This window comes from Rhyacophila brunnea, unplaced genomic scaffold, assembly GCF_057557595.1.
Source record: "Rhyacophila brunnea isolate RB1 unplaced genomic scaffold, BYU_Rbru_1.0 scaffold_20, whole genome shotgun sequence".
Lineage (NCBI taxonomy): Eukaryota > Metazoa > Arthropoda > Insecta > Trichoptera > Rhyacophilidae > Rhyacophila > Rhyacophila brunnea.
Genome location: NW_028232860.1, coordinates 22,695,104 through 22,714,239, shown reverse-complemented (window position 1 = coordinate 22,714,239; position 19,136 = coordinate 22,695,104). Strand labels below are relative to the sequence as shown.

Below are 19,136 nucleotides of genomic sequence, written 5' to 3'. Positions count from 1 at the left end.
TTCAAATTAGAAATCGGGTTAGATGAATAAATATTTTTTATACTTATAGGCAGGGCTTTAAAAAAAAAAAAAAGGTGCCGGAACTCACTTCTTGCCAAACTTTTTACCTACTATTCAGTATTCAGTGTATCAACAATAACCAAAAATGCAATTACCACATATTTTAAAATGTTAATACGCCTGAAGAAAATTAGCGCCGCAGGCGATTTTTTTACGATTTGAGCAAGTGCGTTTATCTCACTTATTTGGTCAATTCCCCAGGCTAGAGCCCTGTCAGTCCCCCCGAGATGACGTTAAAAGTACCATGAAAAAAGGTGCCGGAACGCCGTTCCACCGCGTTACACTACAAAAAAACCCTGTTAGGTACCTACCTAATATGGCGAATTACATTATAGTAGCATTCTATTCTAAAACTAAATTATTTGGACATTATAATCTATGAACAGTAAGTAACTGTTATCTGTAAGTTATATATTTACTATAAGTAGGTAGTAAGTATTGCGAAACCCCGGTCACTAAAACTGATGCATATACTTAGTACAAAACGTTCATTAATTATAATTTAATACTGCTTTATTTCAATAAATACTTAATGTAGGTACCACGTCTATATAAGAATCTCAAGACAAATTAAATAATGGCGTCAAAGCAATACATGGTTTCACCCAAAAGGCGTGTGCAGGCGATATATGGATTGCAAATGAGGTGATTTGAATGCATCTCGGTTCATGTTTTATATGGGAATCTTGCGAAGGATTTTACTGCATAGATTGAGTTGTAAGGCGGTGATGTTCTGCGAACCATGTAGGTAAAGTACTTGCGATCATAATACAATGGGTGATCAAGTTAATTCCCCAAATGAGTTAATATTTCAATACTTCCTTTTTATCTTTTGATACAAACATTTCAGGAAAGAAGTGGCATACCTACTCTTTCGGAAGAGTTCTTCCTCTGATGCCACCAGAACAGATTTAAAATGCGGTTCTCGTTTATTATAGCGACGTGGCAGACACAGTTTTTATCAAATAATAAGAATATTAAGTAGCATTAAAATATTAAGTTTTCATGAATTCTTTAAAATATATTGACAGTTAAACTAGGTGCTATCATGACAGTCTAAAATAATGACAATATCTGCTGAACTTTACACAGTTGAAGTATTTCGTTTTGTCTGTTTTCCATTTGCGTTACCAAACTTTTTCAGTTTTTCTTGTTCACAGTTGTTATGATTTTCACAATTAGCAGGTTCACAATAGCATCATTATCACAATTAGCAGGTTCGTGATATAGGTATGATATACATGTTATGAGTTGCTTAACTCTATATGTAGGGTTATACACAATATAATAAAACACAGTGTATATTATATATTATATCATAAATACATACGATACTCAAGTTTGAGCTAAGATAGGTATACTACTTACTGCACAAAGCCTTTTAATTCGTAAAAAATGTACTTTTCACAGATGTGAAATAAAAGAGCTACTCTGGTTTACAAACCTGATTTCTGAAATATGAATAGGTACCAACTGTGATAAGTTGAATGTGCCATCGAGGCTTGTAAACCAATGCTTCATTAAGAAGAAGACAGCTTGCTTATTTTTTTTATAAATTCTAAAAGTTGGCGCCATTTTATGACAAAGTTCGACAAACAGCCACCGGGATTCTTCTTAATCGCCACGAACCTATAGGAGCTTGAGATTGTTAGCCCCAGATCTTTTTACCACAGTTTGTCGCATAAAAGTAAAGAGAGATATTTTACCTTACTCATAGCCTCCAGCCTTATCTAATTTAATTTCATATTGTGTATTACGAAAGTACTCGATTTGTCGGGATCCTATTATATCCACATCTGTGAAAAAATTTCAACTCAAAGCCTTTGTCGTCCAGTCGAAAGTGACCTTCAGTGTTGTGATTGCATTCATTGTCAGACTAATTTAATAATAGTTGTCGCAGTGAAATACTTCGAGCGGACACTGTAAAATCATACGGTACCCATTTAAATGTACATATTGTAGATTGTGATTGGTACGGGAACTTGTAAGAGAGTTTGCTTGGTACGGCGGAATGCACCGGTTCACTTCTTGCAGGAGATAAAACGAACAAATGACGGTGTCTTGTACTTAGATTGGACATTGTTGATTGAAAATAAAATAAGATATCTAACTGCACGATAAAACCGTATCGCAATCTTGGTATTACTGCAATTTATTAACGTTTGTTTATTTGTTATACTTATTCGATAAGCTGTAGGTGTGATGATAGCTTATACTTATAAAATACTGTCTGAAATATCCTGTAGGTACCACACGAGGTCGCTTCGTTGATCGATATACATTATTTATCTTAACAAAACAATAATGTGAAAATGAAAATATTTCTGAGAGCAGTAAAGGTCAAACAAAAGAACACCAAATTAAATTCGAATCCAAAATAACCAAACTTTCAAAATTGGAAAAAACAAACAAACATAGACATTGTTTTATAAATATGTAAATGATCAGTGGCGTGCAGTTCATAGATGCTGTGGGTGGGGTGCATCGTTAAAATATTCCAATACATAAAATAAGTAAGTATTGCTAAGATAAATAACAAAATTTTATTAAAAAATCTTGGAAATAAACAAATATTATAATCTTTAACTATATTATAGGTATTGTGAGATATTTTCGGCTATACCTATATCAAATGCCGGCATTTGACGCACGTCGCTAGGGCTACTTTTGAAATACATCGTTTCTATTGAATGGTCAAAGTGTCAAGTCAATAGTGAAAGATCAATTTAAGGTTGCATTTGCTGTTGTCGCTTCCATGTGAAGTATGCCAACTAGATTTAAAAGTAATTAAAGTAAAGTCACTGCACGCCATGGATAGATTTCATATTTTTATTTCCCTATTTGCTGTAAAAGTATTTACCTTCAAATACTATTTCTTTTCTTTTCTGCGTTAACTGTCAATTCCTAGTTGAATTATATTCTGTTAATTCAAATAAAACACAGCTTTATTTTATACTTTAGTTTTTACTAGGTGCATACCTATACTTATCATAGTTCGACCATGTTCAATACCAAATATTATAATGTGTTTTCTTTTAGTAAACTGGTGTTACCACAAATTTAATAAACCATTTTCAAAAATCGTCTGAGCATTTTTTGGATTTTTCATTCAATTATTATATTAAAAGCTTTCTTAATTAATGTATTATATCTGTAGCTGTAGGTATATACCTATCATATTTCATTGGATATAATAATGTAATCGAAATATTTGTAAATAAAAAGAATGACGTCGAATATCATGTTGCCTATTCTTCGTTATAATATTTAGGTTTTATTTAGTTTGTATTAATAATTTTAACAATGCAATACGGCTACAAAGAGTTGTATACGATCAAAAAAATGCTACTGTCCTTCTAAATTGATTGTTCTCGAAATGCATCTAATACAATACGTAACATGAATATGTCTTGGACCTCCCATGATGACCAGCCTACGACGTTTTTTCTTCCCTGCAAGAGACCTTTAAAGTTGGCCTCTTTTATAGTCTTTACATTTGAAAAAAAAGTATATTTTATGGAAAAAGTAAAAAAATAAATAAAACAATCGATCCAAAACCATCATAAATATACCAGGGCATCATATACCGTTGCCGGTATCCTTCGACGGCAAACTTTAATAATGTATGATTTATTTTGTTGCCATTTCGCCAGCTGCATTATTTCAAAATGTCATCATAAGAAATGCGCTCCTTTGGATCGGGAAAATTCAATAAAACATCGAAGTTTTTTTTGTATTCTAGATATAGACCACTGTAATAATGCCATTTCGGTCGGAGACTAAATGCGGAGTCGTTCGTATAAATTTTAGAGCAACCTTTTAAGAATCGGTTTGAAATATTAAGCGCATGTTGCAAAATTTTATGGAGTATTTACGGATAAAATATAATCGACCCTGTTACCCACACGAAGACATTTTGAATAACCCACGCATTTGAAACATATTGTCTAAAACTCTCACTTCAATTTTATTCACAATCACGAAAGCTTTTGATTGATTAGCATATATTTAAAAAAGAAATTAACTTGTCCAAGCAGCTTAAAAATAGACTTATAATATGCATTTTTTTCTGTAATATTTGGACCGTGATCGCCACCGTGTGTTCTTCCTTATTCTTTCATCGACGTTTCGGACTCGTTACGGAGACCATTCTTGAGAGTTAATGTATTGAAGACTGTTAGCAACTGACATAATACAACCCTTTATTACTAGGAGTAACGTTTGCTCTCAGGTATACATACCCCTTTTCGACATACTTAGAGCAGCGTTCGCTTTCACACTGTTTAATCTATTTCTTTTTTAATAGTACTGTTTTATTAATATTTATTTTCTTCTAAATGTAATATTGTGAAAGTCTTAGATTAATTATTTGTAATGGTCACTATTACGTAAAAAAAAGAAATTTCGTCGAGGAAAAGGGTGGTAACAACTCAAAAATATATTGTAGCCATCTGTCAAAAAATCATTTCAAAGTAGGTTACTACATTTTAATACTTCAAATGATTCGATAGATATATTCAAAATTATCAACAGAGTAAAGCACTAACGTGCAATGTCAAATAATGTAAGTAATTCATCGATATGACTGTTTATGTAGTGAACTTTTATTTGGCTATCTGAAAAATGTAGTTTAAGGATTAGTACGTGCCGTTCTCTTTGGTGGGTATGTACCTATAAGACAATGTTGTAGATATAATATTAAAACATTGACAGAATGTAATGTCGTATAGATTTTGCGTAGGCGCATTTTATGTCCACGATAAAATGGACTTGTTCTACTTGCACATTTTCCAATTAGGTGTCATCGTCGGTGCTGGGACTAGTTCTGTAATGCGGCAATAAGTATTCAATAAAAATGCCCGCGACGCATGTGACACCGTCAGCCGGCCCGACGACGAAGAAGCGCAATAGAAAATGGCAGGATTCCTCGTCAATTTATTCGCGCCCGGGTCGGCCGACGCAACAAATCGCAAGGTTTATTGCATTGCGGTTGTCTCGAAGCGAAATTTGATACGCTCCGGCCGGAGGATCCCACACTCGGTATTGCCCCCCGCCAATGCGACACGAGCGGCACATGCCTGCATTTACACCGTGACGTTTTTTTTGATACGCAATCTGCATAATTTATCTGTTTTATTCATTTATTTTGTGTAACTTTAAAAAAAATAAACTTTCGTACAAGACCCTGGCCAAGCGCTCGAAGTTGAAAATTTCACGAATTTGAACGATTGAAAGTACCTACGTAATTCCCAAAAAGATTAGACTTGGTATAACTAAAGGCTTTTTATATTAAGAGTACTTGCATAACGTTAAATTGGTTTAATTAATCGTCAATGATTTCTTTTATGTTGTTGCATTGAAATATGTTAGCTATAAACAAGAGTTGTGCCATTTATATATTTTTTCTTAAGTATAAATATTCTAAATAGTGATGCTTTGATGTATTTAAACAAAGCGTATGGTTCCTCTAATTTTCATAAAAACCCTGATATCTTGCTTAATGTTTCTTTCTTCCATACAAAAATAGCACTTAAGTACGTCAAACTGAAAATTGTTTCAGCAATTTTTATAGAGAAATCACAGAAGGCTCTATCTGTAAGAAGATTCAATATCTTTGTTTCCCGTGTACTTTTGGTTATGTTTGTATCATAATTACTTTTGATACAAGACATGTTTTGTGTTTCAAATGGTCAATGTGCGTATATTTAACCATGAATATGCGCAGATGCGATTCATTCTAGTGCGCAGTAATTAGGCGTGGAAATCTTAACATTTTTACGGTTCCTACTGTCAACTTTACGACTCAACATCATGCATATTGCATCGTTTTCTTTCGGTCTTCACTACTCTCACTATATCTTGTTTCGTGTTAAAACAAAAGAATCTCGCACTTATGTAAGTAGATTATTTATACTTAATTGATAAAACCATACTATTCATTCATTAATACTACCGACGAGGTTTGTATTGTATTTATTATGTAGAAATTACCGTTTTAGTTAATCTAAAATCTAGCAAGTACCTATCATTATTAGGTACTGTATGTTGCGTGTTCTGTACTATTTATACTTTTATCCCTAGCTTTGTACACTTAAGGTTTTGCTGCGCACTGGCTGATCAATGTATTGTCATAATTGCCAGATAATTGAAGAAACGTGATGTTTTTTTTAATAGTGACAAGAGTTGGAAACTGGGAACCGCAATCGTAACAGTCACGTGGTGGTGAGTCCTTGGTCGGGATCGCCTCGGCCGTTCCGCCAGACTAGTCTAAAATGCGAGCCCTGCTTCAAAGATTATTTTGTACATCGAATACATTTTTAAACAACAATATCATACGCCCCCACAATTCTCATAAATAAACTACTCCTGTGTGTCTATCTACCTTTTGCGGCTACCAGGCGAGCATACGTAAACAGGAGATATAGCGGAACACACCGCATAGGTATATTTCGATAGGAAAAGGAACGTTTCTGTGTTTTGAAACTCTTCAGAATAATATAACTGACGTGTGTGTGGTGTGCATTTCTCGTCCCAGGAGTGCGCTAGCTTACCTCACGCTGTTCTAGCGGTTGCGGTAGGTACCTACTACAGGTAGACAGAGGATGAAATCTACCTCTTACCTTTTGCTGGGATCCTGGTTTGCTTTATGTATATTGCCAGGGTACACACTGTTGTGATAGGGAACACTTTTTCTATCCCGCTGAAAAAATCAGATACAGATTGTATCTGAAAAATTTTGCTTTTTTTTATAATCCAGAGTATAAATTATACAAAATATTGTTTTTGTAATATATGAACATGCTAAACCTGAATACGGAATCTGAAAAGAACAGATATTATTGAAATTTTACGTTGATATCTTAAATAACTTAATATGAAAATTCCAAAAATATAATATAACCAAATTAGCACACATTAATGTATAATAATATAATATTTCTGTCATTATCATCAGATATTTGATACTTACGAGTTACGAGCACCTACCATAAATACAATATACTTATTTTCCGTCTTTTCCTTATAATTCCGGTAGTTTTATTACGTATTTTCGAGTGTTTCAAATATACACACATCTGAATACTATACGAGCATCTATTTCCGATATAACATCCCCCAATAAACAGTGATACGCCCAACTGCATACGTACTATTTCCATCCCCATTTCAAATACCTTGTATAAATATCTCGACTCAAATGTGAATTCAAAACCTACTGAAAATATTATAATATCTGAATTCATATTATTAAAATCAATCAATACCTATAATATGAATCGATGAGAATAATATGACAAAGTAATTTGTACGATTTAGGTACATTGCAAATAATTCAAATTGTTCGCAGAAATGTGTCCGGGTAGTTTGTTCCATTGATTAATTTAAATCTGTACACATATCGGCCGATGCAGCTTTGATTTCCATTAATGTCATGTTCCCCTGTTATAAAACTAGCTGTAGGTATCAGAATTGTTGTTTTTAATATTATAATTTTTTAGTATTTTTTAATAATAATAATAAAATGAATTTATTTTAATGGCGTAATATTGGACTACTGATATTTCTGTCGAAATTTTTCGTTTAAATAACCATGTCAACGCACCATTTTCTCACTTCGAATAAATTCGCTTACCAGGCCAGCAGAAAAGTTTTCTCTGGCAGTGTAGAGACAATTTATGGAAAACCGAATGTTTCCTTTTCAAAATCATTGTACGCTTTGCATAAAAAACACCGCCAAGAGTAAAAAAAGAAAAGGTGGAACGTGAGGAACGATTTGGCCACCCTTGCCGGGAGAGCGGGGACGCCGGAGGTGTGGGAAACCTCCTATCTAAGTTAAAATAGAGCCATTTCACCCTCCAGGGAACGCCCAGGGGGTAGGAATCGTAGAGGAAAATGTATCCGTGTGTGGGAAACCAATACAAACAAACAACCACAGGTAGTGTTGTGGGATAATCTTTTTGTAGACTCAAAGAGGTAGGTAGTATTTTACTACTGGAAAAGATAATCTCAAAATTATTAGAAATAGAGAAATTTATTGAATATAATATTATAATCTTCCTTTGTTCATACTTAGTAAAATCGCTCGTTTTTCAAAGTAATACAAACATTTTCGTTGAATACATACAGGTAGATATTATGTATGTATACATTTATATAACAATAATAGTCCAGATAAAAACTTACTAATCTTATTAAAAACTAGCGATAAGCCGCGACTTTGTCCGTGTGAAATACAAAAATAAAAAGTAGACAAACACATAATGAAGAAATATATTGATTATTGTCAAATCAAAAGCGCCCACTCTTTTCACTAGCCGTACATTTATATGAATATCTAGTCAGTGCCTTTAAACGTATGTCAGTATCACACCCCAATGGCAGATTCCAGCGATCGACAATGGTTGAATCTAGACACACGTCCATCTTCACTTCAATTTGTTTTAAAAGTTTTATAGGTATTGTAACTGAAAATATTTTGAAATATCCAGATAAAACTAGTAATAATAAAATTTACTGTCATATTACTCCTGTGTTTTATACATACACTTTATTCGCTACAGAGAACTGTAAGTTTTTAAATAAAATTTCATTCGCACAAAATAATAAGTGTAAAAAAAATAAGTGTAATGAGTTCCTATAGTTTTTGTATTATATTTTTGGGTTTTCACCGCGTGTTCTTCCTCGATGGTTCCTCGACAATCCAAAAATCTAACGCAATATCAAATAATGCAATGCAACACCGTGCATTGAAGGGTTAGAAAGATAAATATAAATTAGAAGAAAATTGTATTGAATTATATTTAAACTGGTAACAATTACATCCCCTTATAGATCGCAGATGTTTTGTAGTATGTCTATAATGATAATTTTTATCATATTTTAAGAATAAAAATATTTTTAAAAGATGTGCTATATAAATTATTTTGACAATAATACGGAAATTGTATGACGTATGTAGGTATATAATATGAATATATATTATATTGTCGAACCATCAGAAAACTGTGGGGTAGTATTTGTATTTGATACGACCCTGTGATCGTGATCCGCCCCACTCTTGTACGGGCGTGGAGTTTGCTGATGTTAAAAAGTAGAAAACAAAACATTTTCAGCGAAAAATGCTCTCCTAACTCAGCTTAAAATAAAATTCTAGCTCTTTTAAAGAAACAACAAAAAAACGTACACAAATTTAAACTGTACCCACGTATGCATATGTGGCCTTTTGTGTGTTTTTTTCCTTCGCAATTTAACATTTAAAGAGGAAAATTTATATGTACCGACCGTAACAATATTTTTTTCGTTTGATCATGAAAAGTGTTTATTTTAAAATAAGTAGTCGAAAAAAAAAATAAACTTACTACCTACTTACATTAAAATATCATTAGACATTAATTATGAATATCGTGTGATATCAGAATTTTCAATTTAAAAACTAAACTTGACCGTTAGAAGAGATTAGTACGCTCGAATTGGGTTCTTTCGCCTACCAAGTATAATTCCGCCTAGTAAAAATATTGTTTGTATGGCCACTACTTATTTTTGCACTCGGGTAGACTAAATATTTCTTTATACCTAACCTTATTCTCAATTGTCAGTTTGTAACTTTTAAACATCTATAACTTTACGTTATGACTTTTGCAAACGGTGTATGCATATGCAGTTACGGCGGTACCTATATAAAGTTCTGTACTTTAGGATTTTTTAATAGATAAAAATATTGATAGCTGTTTGTATAAGGACTTTTCAATAAATAACATTACAATATAATATATTTGTCGATTTATCTGTCTGTAACGCAAAAGACTAACAAAAATATGTACTTAGCTAAATGTATAGGAGAAAGCGAGATTTTACTATTTGGAAAACATACACGTTAACGCAAATAAAAGACTTGTTTATTTTAATCGAGTCGTGAAAACAAACATATTATGATAGGACACTTTTTCATTAAAGTTTGACAGATGCTTACAATGCTGTACTAGCATATCGCCACGTTCAATAATGTTGACAGGTGACACTGCCACATGGTATTTTTTTCAGTTGTAAATATTTAAGTACTTAGGTAAACACAAAGTTTATTATAATGGTTTTATAAGACCTAGCTTAAATCTGTAAATGGTTTTAGAATCTATAATGTAATACAATCATCAAAATATAACAAAGAAACACACTTTCGTTGACACTCCTTTATATTATATTTTATAATATATATATATATATATATATAAATGTGGACCTCAATAATTATGGTATACAGTAAAATGATAAAAAAATATCAATTAATGTGTGTTAGCAAATATTTAAAACAAATTCGTACACGTGAAAGGTTTTTTCCTTTTCAGTAAAAAATACATGGCCACAACGTTATGCAAAAATGGGGGTCTTCTTAAAACTTCTTAAAGTGATTGAAATGTATAATTAATTTGTTTTTTTCTATTCTTTACAGCACCCCTACCCTTCAGAAGACCAGAAGAAACAATTAGCACAAGATACCGGTTTAACGATACTCCAAGTAAATAATTGGTAAGTCCATTCGCAATTTTTGATATTTCATTTTATAGAATACTATATAAATTATCTGGCTTTACTCTAGGTCCATTCATTGATAGATTGACATGTATCCTCAGTAATCACGAGTAAATATTTCGGGAGAAGATTTTTAATTTAGACTTTAGAGGATCTGCTCTGTATCGTAAAAATATTCTCACAGACGTTTTATTATAGTATTATTTGTCCTGTAGGATGTAATGAATTATATGGCGAGAAAGTATAGTAAAAACACTTCGTAGTTGATGTAGACAGCATTTTATCACAGTTGCATCCTACCTGTAATGTTGATCTTTTTCAAGTAAACTACGTTTTTCCACGTCACTATAATGTTTGACACACTAATTCTTTGATATTTTTCAGATATGTGAAATAAATTTGCATATCGACTTCTTGAAGTGCCTATATAAAACATTCGGCTTTATTTGGATGAACACCATACATATCATATGCTAGTGGCGAAGGGTGGAGGTAGGCTGTTAAGATTCGACATAAATGGCGCACACTACTTTGACAGTTAAGCGTATTTCTGTTTTCGTTGAAATACATGAAAACAATGACGTGTAGAATTAAACCTAACCTAACCCAAGCCATGGTAGATAATAGTCAAAAAATATTCGTTTATCTATAAAATATCTAAAATTATGCCATTAAATCATAGATAATTTAACTTATTTTATAGATGGAAGAATACTTTTTATCGATCATATTTTTATGGGGTTAATGAATTTAAAAAAAACTTACACCATATGCAATATGTATTTTTAATGCAACGAAAACAAATAAGTATGATAAAAAAGGTGTGTACTATTTTTATAGAATTGGCCATAGTATACATACTTAAACTATTATGGTTTGATTCAGGCAAGGTGTACTTGAATTTTAAAAACTAACCAGCAAAGCATCGTCTGCAAATTGTATGCAAAAAAGTATGATTGACAGAGTTTGGTGTCCACTATTTATGTCGAATCTTAACAGCCTACATCTACCCCTCACCACTGCATACGCCATAAGGCTCTCACATGAATTTCATATCCTGGAATCCGGGCACCTTTTTTTCTTGCAGTACTTAATAAGTTTTATTGACAATATTTTTTATGAAGTTAGACAATGTTATATTATGTATCCTGTTCCTTCAAAGCACAACCCTTACTATTGGTTCTTTCATTTATATTTATATACAGATACACAATTATTTAGGTTTATTGATTAAAAAAAAAACATTTTTTTGACACTTAGGAATATAGCCTAGATATTTCTGCATACTATTTGTGTGGTATTTAATCAAACTTATATATATTGGTATGCATATATTATGTATTTTTAATTCAATTCCGCGAAGTACCGTAAGTAACTATTTTGAAAGCAGTCAAAATGCAATCACAGAGGTGACGACACATTCATATTAATTCGTGTTTATTTCACGCGACCTATGACGGTGAGAGAAATTGCAAAGGATGACACTTTCGATGTTGTTATTTCGAGAGTTGCAATAACTTAAGAGTAATTTCATAATAAAACAGGACAGGGCGAGCTGCTAAATGATCTACACATCCGATGTAAACATTGAAAACGCAGTCATAATGTTGCCATTTCGCAGTGAATTATTATAATAATAAAATTAATACTATTTAGCTACCTATATGACGTAGGTTTAAGACAGAAATATTAATCAATTATGGATAAGTACTTTCAATTCCGTTATTATTTAAGAATATAATTATCTTATATTGTTTGTAGTGTGACAAAATAATCATAAATTTATTCTTGTTTAGTTACAGAATTTTATTGTTATCTTGCATTCTAGCAAGTAAAACAATTCATATGTAGTTTATTATGGATACGCAGAAGGTGACCAAGATTTACACCGAATTATAGAGCCAATAGTACCTACTATATTTTTTCTTTTCCCACTATCCCGAAAAGTCAAAAATTACCATCAACTCGTCTATATTAGTATAACGAAACTGAATAATGTCTACCGACTTGATTACCTATTTGTAAAATATAATAGGATCGTATGGGCTGACACAGCGTGGAGTTTTGTATTAACAGATTGTTTTGTTTTTACTAGAAATGGGTGTAAGTCAATTGTTTGACCTATTAGGTCCCCACTCTGACTCCAGGGACACATTGAAAAACAATCTGTATAATATTATTATTTATGCCATACCCAGTATTGAATCCCGGACCTACGACATCATAACACTACAATTTACGAGACCATAATGCATCTGCGAGTTAATTTTCAAACCACATTTTCAATCTAAGACATTTTACTGATAATTTTCATTTTAACTAATCGATATGTAGGTTCTAAAAACATTAATGGACGTTTATCGGAGGTTTGATTTTTATAAGTAGGTAAATCGTATTTTATCAATATTTAAAGCCACACACCTACTTTTTTGAAAAATTCATAGTTTTAATAAAAAAAAAACATGTTTGTACAAAGTACCTATAATGGTATATAACAGACGTAGGCAAATGCGGCTCTTCGTTGGGTTAAGTGCGGCTCCCAATATCTCTTGATAAAAATATAGGCATTTTCTTTCCCCATTATACCTACATGTATTTTCGCGAGTTTTCTTTTCTAAATGTGACTGGTGTGGCTCTTTGTATATATGAAAATCCAGAATGTGGCTCTCGTTGCCCATCCCTGGTACCTATATAACTTGAAATATTTTGTATTTATATCGATGTTAGTATTGTTTTGTAACCACAACAAAGCTCGATTATAAAATGAAAATGGATATTTTTAATTAAAAAAATACGTTTACACTATTTTTTTTTAAATCATTTAATAGTCACTTTTTAAAGAACTTATTAAACTAAATTTTAATGATAAAAAAGTCATAAAATACGATGTAAATAATGTTTTTAGATGTTTTTTATTTAAAATAAAAGTGGTCAGTAAAATGTATTAAATTGCAGCTCTCACTCATAAAATCAACAATCACGCAATTCCCTCGCACTGCCACGAGGGATGAACGACCGCCGTCTAGTGTCTATAGCCGATAGTATCTGTAAGTGGTGTATCTAATAGTACCCAATTCTAGCAAGTTTAAAACGAAACTCAGGGACAAAATAGCTTAAAATGTCCCATTTTGTATGCAACCATCACTCGACGTTATCCACCGATAATTTACTGAGCTGTTAAAAAGTGAAATCAGTTTTTCGCAATACCGTTGCAACAAAATGCGCCAAGTTTATGATAGCGAACATGTCGGCCGTCGCCACTTTGCTAATTTATGTCTTATATTGATTTTGTAAGCTCGCAAAATGAGGAGCTTTAACTTTGCGCATGCAACATAGAAACTTAATAGTGCCTAGCTTAAAGTTTTTGTACAGCAATTTTTGCAGAAAATCTAGTTGGCACGTAGATAGATAAGTGTCTAATGGATTTGCAGTGTTTTATTATGTCTGAACAGATGACTCGACTATTACTGTGTTTTTCTCTATTTTCATTCTCTATATTCAATTCTTCAATTGATTCGAATCTGATAGTTAGGGCTTAGTATTTCAGGACACACGACGGAATGCTAAGGTTATAACTTCAGTTGAGGCATGGTCTAAAAAGATCCTGGCTAGGCGATGCGCGGATTGTGCAAATGACGCGTGCCGAACGAAATATAATTTGTCATAAAAATCCAACATGCGTCCATTTAATGTTATGTTTATTGTTATATTACACATGACATGTTTTCTTTTTTAAGTACATACGTAAAGTTCTTTAGTCATCTTTACACGATTTAAGAATATTTTCATCCGACACCATGGCAAAACAAATCGACGTGCGGACACCTCTATTGTCTGTCTCCGATTGGCGACTAGTGAGAAATTTCGTCGCACCTACTGTTGAAAATTATTTGCTGTGTCACTGAAGTACGCTCTTAAAATTTAATATGCAAACTTTAAAAATATACCTACTAGAACAAATGTTTTACGCCCAATGCCCGACGGGACTTGAACCTGTAACCATTGGATTCACGGCAATGTGCTTTAGCTAGTTAAAAAGCTACGGATATCCTACTTAATTATGACGAATTTAACTAGTAGTTGTTTCATGAAATGCTTATCAAATTGCGTTAATGTTAACTATCGGTTTTTGTGTTTTAAATTAAAGTATCATTATTTGTCCTAATTATCAATCGACGCCTGGATCACTTCTAATTTTTATTTATATCGCATGTACTTGCACTTGCTAATGATTTTAATAAACCATTTCTTTTTTTCAATGAATAATTCACAAGATTTGAGAATATAACATTTTATATATTGAATATGTATACATATTATGTTATTTGAAAACGCCTATTAGAAAAAAGTAGCTTATTAAAATAAATTATTTGATGTAAAATTAATTAATTTAAAAAAAAGCGCCGAGCAAGACAACGAGATATAACAGAAGTGATGTTTGTAAACACTATCGGAATCATATCTTCTTCTTGCCTTACATTTTATATATTATATAAATATATTCTGTAGAGTCCCCGGGAAATATAAAGTTAACTATTTTGTGTTTGTTACTATACCTATAGAATCATTATTAATCTTGACGAAAATTATTATATGTATATTAACACGTTTTCTCCGAGTGTTAATAATTAGCACTGGTTTTAAAACATTAATATAAATTACCATGTCGGCTTCAATGGCCACTTTCTATGGAATAACCAACCTACGTTTTTCGCTGCAAAAAAGGAGATATATAATGGAAATGTTTTTAAAAAATGGCAAATTGATTAGTTATTTGTAATTATGCAAAAATTCCGATTCTTTGAATATTCATTTTTCATTAAAATGTATAATCAAACTTTTTCAGAACAAACAAGTTTAAATAAACTAGTAATAATTATTATTATATAAATAATTATTATTACCGGAGAATTAACTAATGGAGAGAATATGTATAATACAATTAATTCATTATCATAACAGTCTGATTGTTATTATGGTATAATTAATTCGGCTGACTGCTAATTCTTATTGGAATGTCTCTATAATTAAATAACATCAACTTTGACTAAAGACATAAGTATGTACGTTTGGAAATTAGTAATAATATTTAATTATATTACGTAGGTTATTATTTGTATGTCAAAACGATTATAAATCTTAAATGAAGACCTTTATTAATTTTTTCATGGTATTCACGATAATTATTATTAAATATATTACAGTCAAATGTGTCCAGCTTCACAATTTTGATTATATTTGAGCCGTTTTTAGTTTTAAAATTAAATACGTTAATATGGTTTCCAAAATTCTTATAACTACCGACTTAGGTACTTACGTCACCCTGTCATGCCCCAGTGTTGAGGTATAGGCAATCATAAAGTAGCGCTACTTCCATCGGTCCAATGCCACGACTCTGCCAGTAGGTATGACTATGGATATGTCTTAACACCGAATGACAGTTACACGAAAAGAGGTTTTTAAGCCTACCAGCGCCTTGTGCTTTTGAGTACCAATAATCCCCAGTTGTAAATCTGTAGTATAATGGCAAAACACGATGTATCCGCATTTCTAAATTGTTCAGGAGATCGATATTTTAAACTTCGAAAAATATTCAAACAATGAACGAATCACATACAATATATTGACACAGCTTATTTTTCCCAACCTATAATATCTAGGCATACCATATTTTGATATCGTGTAATGGCCCCCACATCTTGAAGCGGGCCCCCAGGCCAGGATCTTGGGCGGGTTCCCCTATCTATCGCTATGGTTAAAGGCAGTCTGACGCTCTCCAGTAATGTTTTTCAAATGGTGTTTGAGGTCAAATAAAATTGAGTGTAATTTAGCGATTTTTTAACACATCGAATTATGGTGTTGTCGAGTATTACTCAACACGTCTCAACAACCATATATTTTAAAATGGTAAATAATTCCGAAGTAAACTCGCGCCGCAGGCGAATTTTTTTGCTATTAGAGCAAATCTAAGATGTGTATTTATCTCATTTATCTGATCGACCCGTCACCCGGGCCCCTAGGCTAGAGCCCTGTCAGCCTCCCCTTGTGGGGGCCATGATCGTATAGATCTCACTGAGACGAGTCGTGAAAGTATGCATAACTCAATTAGCCAAAAAACGGACGTATCATGTTTTGCCACCTTACTACAGAAATATTCTGCTTGTAAAATCTAATTCTATGAAAGTAAATGCTAACTTAATTAATTAGTGTAGGTAAACATAAATGTGGATAATAATAATTATAAATGACTGATATATTAGCATTATATCATTGGTTCTATAAAAATATATACTTAATTACATGTTTGTTAGATGGTTGATGGAGGTATTGCTACTTGTTTGTACTACATACCTATATTATACATAGTAAATTGTAAAATGTAAATCTCAAACTGTAATCTTTTTTAATGTATCGAAATGATTTTAAGCCAAAGATGGAGTCGGCCAATTACGCCCCGTCGTTTTGTTTCTGCCTGCAACTAGGCGGCGGTTAGAGGAAATCGTTTTGAGAGAAATAATTCCGAAATGCAAGGCCCCCATTCGCCGATGAAATTAAACCAAATCAAGTGAGGAAACAACGCCAACAACCGAGTCACGAACCTGCGATCCGCTGTTTGCCTCGCCCGCCATCGTGGCCGCGAGGATGGACGCTTATGTCCCATCTGAGCGCCATTTTATTGCGAGATAGTGTTGGTGAAGTGTTCACACGAGAATTCTACGGGAAATTGAATAGCTTGTTTAACCAAGTAAAGAGAGCTTTAATGTTATTTCAAGAAATAAATTATATATTTCAAACGGATACCTACCAAAGTAGTGATCGAAGATCCGAACCGCCCCAATGTTTGATAAAAAAATATATATATTCGTAAAAACAACGATATATTCATATATTAAAAATAATGCAAATACGTTGTAGGTACCCTTCATAATAATACAATAATTGATTTTTCCTTCGGCCCTAATTGTGCAGTACGCAGACTCTCACTCGGAGGCTCTGTGGTCGATTCCGGTTAGGTCACAATATTATATTATGTGGTTCTCTCAAAACCTGGGTGTGTATGTGATCGCTTCACTTTTACTACCTGGTGCACTACTATTTCACTACATTACTGTCATTGAGGCCACATGGCATGTTATAGTGTTAAAAAAAAGTAAATTAGATTTGATTAAAGTTTTGCACCATTCTATTCGAGTCGTTTTTGCGACCGGGGTTTCGCCTTTCGGCATCTTCATACGTAAATGGACACCAATAACGAATACATATAATTCTCCCTTACAATAAAAGAAGGTAAAAATCTTACTATCTTAGTATTTTTTGTATAAGTGTTTGTAAAAACCCGTAGTAGATTATTAAGGCCATGCATTAGTTGAGGCACGGTCTAAAAAGATCGTTGCTAGGCGATGCGCGGACTGCGGGTCGCGGGTGCAAATGACACCTGTCAAACGAAATATTATTTTTCATATAAATCCAACATACGTTCATTTTATGTTCTGTTATTTGGCATTCTCGAGTAAACTCCTTAACTCTCGTGAGACGCGCACTATTAAGCGGGCAGCGACTTGCGCTGATCTCGCTTACCAAAGCCTACCGCAGAACTTCTACTGACGCGCTTGCCGTACTCGCGGGGGTGCTACCCCTCGATCTGCACGTCCAAGTCAGAGGATCGATCACCCTCCTCTTGAGGGGGATCAGCACAATACTCGCCGGTGTCCATCTGACACCACCGCAGAGATCCGAGGACGTTCCTTACAGGAAGACTGTAAGTGACATTGTGTACAAGACTGCATTTGCGGCATGGCAGGCGAGGTGGACCGCCTCCCCCAAGGGGCGGCACACTTACCGTTTTTTTCCAGACGTATTCTGCAGGCACCAAACTAGAAGACTCCAACCTTCGCACTGGATTAGCCAGTTCCTCACCGGCCATGGCAACTTCGCCGCCAGACTACACGAGTTTGGCTTGATAGTAGATGGGCCGGGTTGTACCTGCGGGCATGACCACCAAGATGTTGAACACATCCTCTGGGATTGCCCGCTTATGGAATTCGAACGAGCGGAGCTGTTTGCCAGGGTCCGTCCTCACACGGGCCCAATTGGTCATGGAGATCTGGTAGCAACCGAGGCCAACTTTGCGGCATTTGAGAAATTTGCAGCGTCGTATGGGGAGCGGGATAGTCCCGACTCTTCTGTAGACTCATCCATTTCAATTCGTGACACTCAGTATGCGGGTACACAAAGCGCTTAACGTCAGCGGACAGCAGAGCCAGTCCAAAAACAAACATTTTCTTTCTTAACTTTCTTCTTTCAGCACTACGGTGCATGGTTGCAGCATCAGTCCCGTGCGGCTCCGTCTCGGGACGGAATGAGCACTTAAAATCACTTCTTTCAGACACGTTTAAAGCGTCATAGAAAGCGGCCGTGCATATCCACGGTTGTGCATATATGACGGGTGCTGGTGGGCACTTTAACGTATGTTCTATTAGTAACAATAATAATATATTCATTGACATGTTTTCTTTTTAAAGTAAATGGGTAACGTTTTTAGTCATCTT

The 19,136-nt window shown here is 33.6% G+C and overlaps 1 protein-coding gene across 2 annotated transcripts in view; it reads left to right on the top strand.

Moving 5' to 3' along the window:
• Positions 1–19,136, top strand: part of hth (Meis homeobox homothorax) — a 930,897-nt gene that overhangs the window by 693,204 nt on the left and 218,557 nt on the right. For both annotated transcript variants that reach the window (XM_085948514.1, XM_085948513.1), the window contains exon 11: positions 10,508–10,584. In XM_085948514.1, coding sequence (XP_085804640.1) covers positions 10,508–10,584 — 77 coding nt within the window. The remainder of the gene's footprint in view (positions 1–10,507; positions 10,585–19,136) is intronic.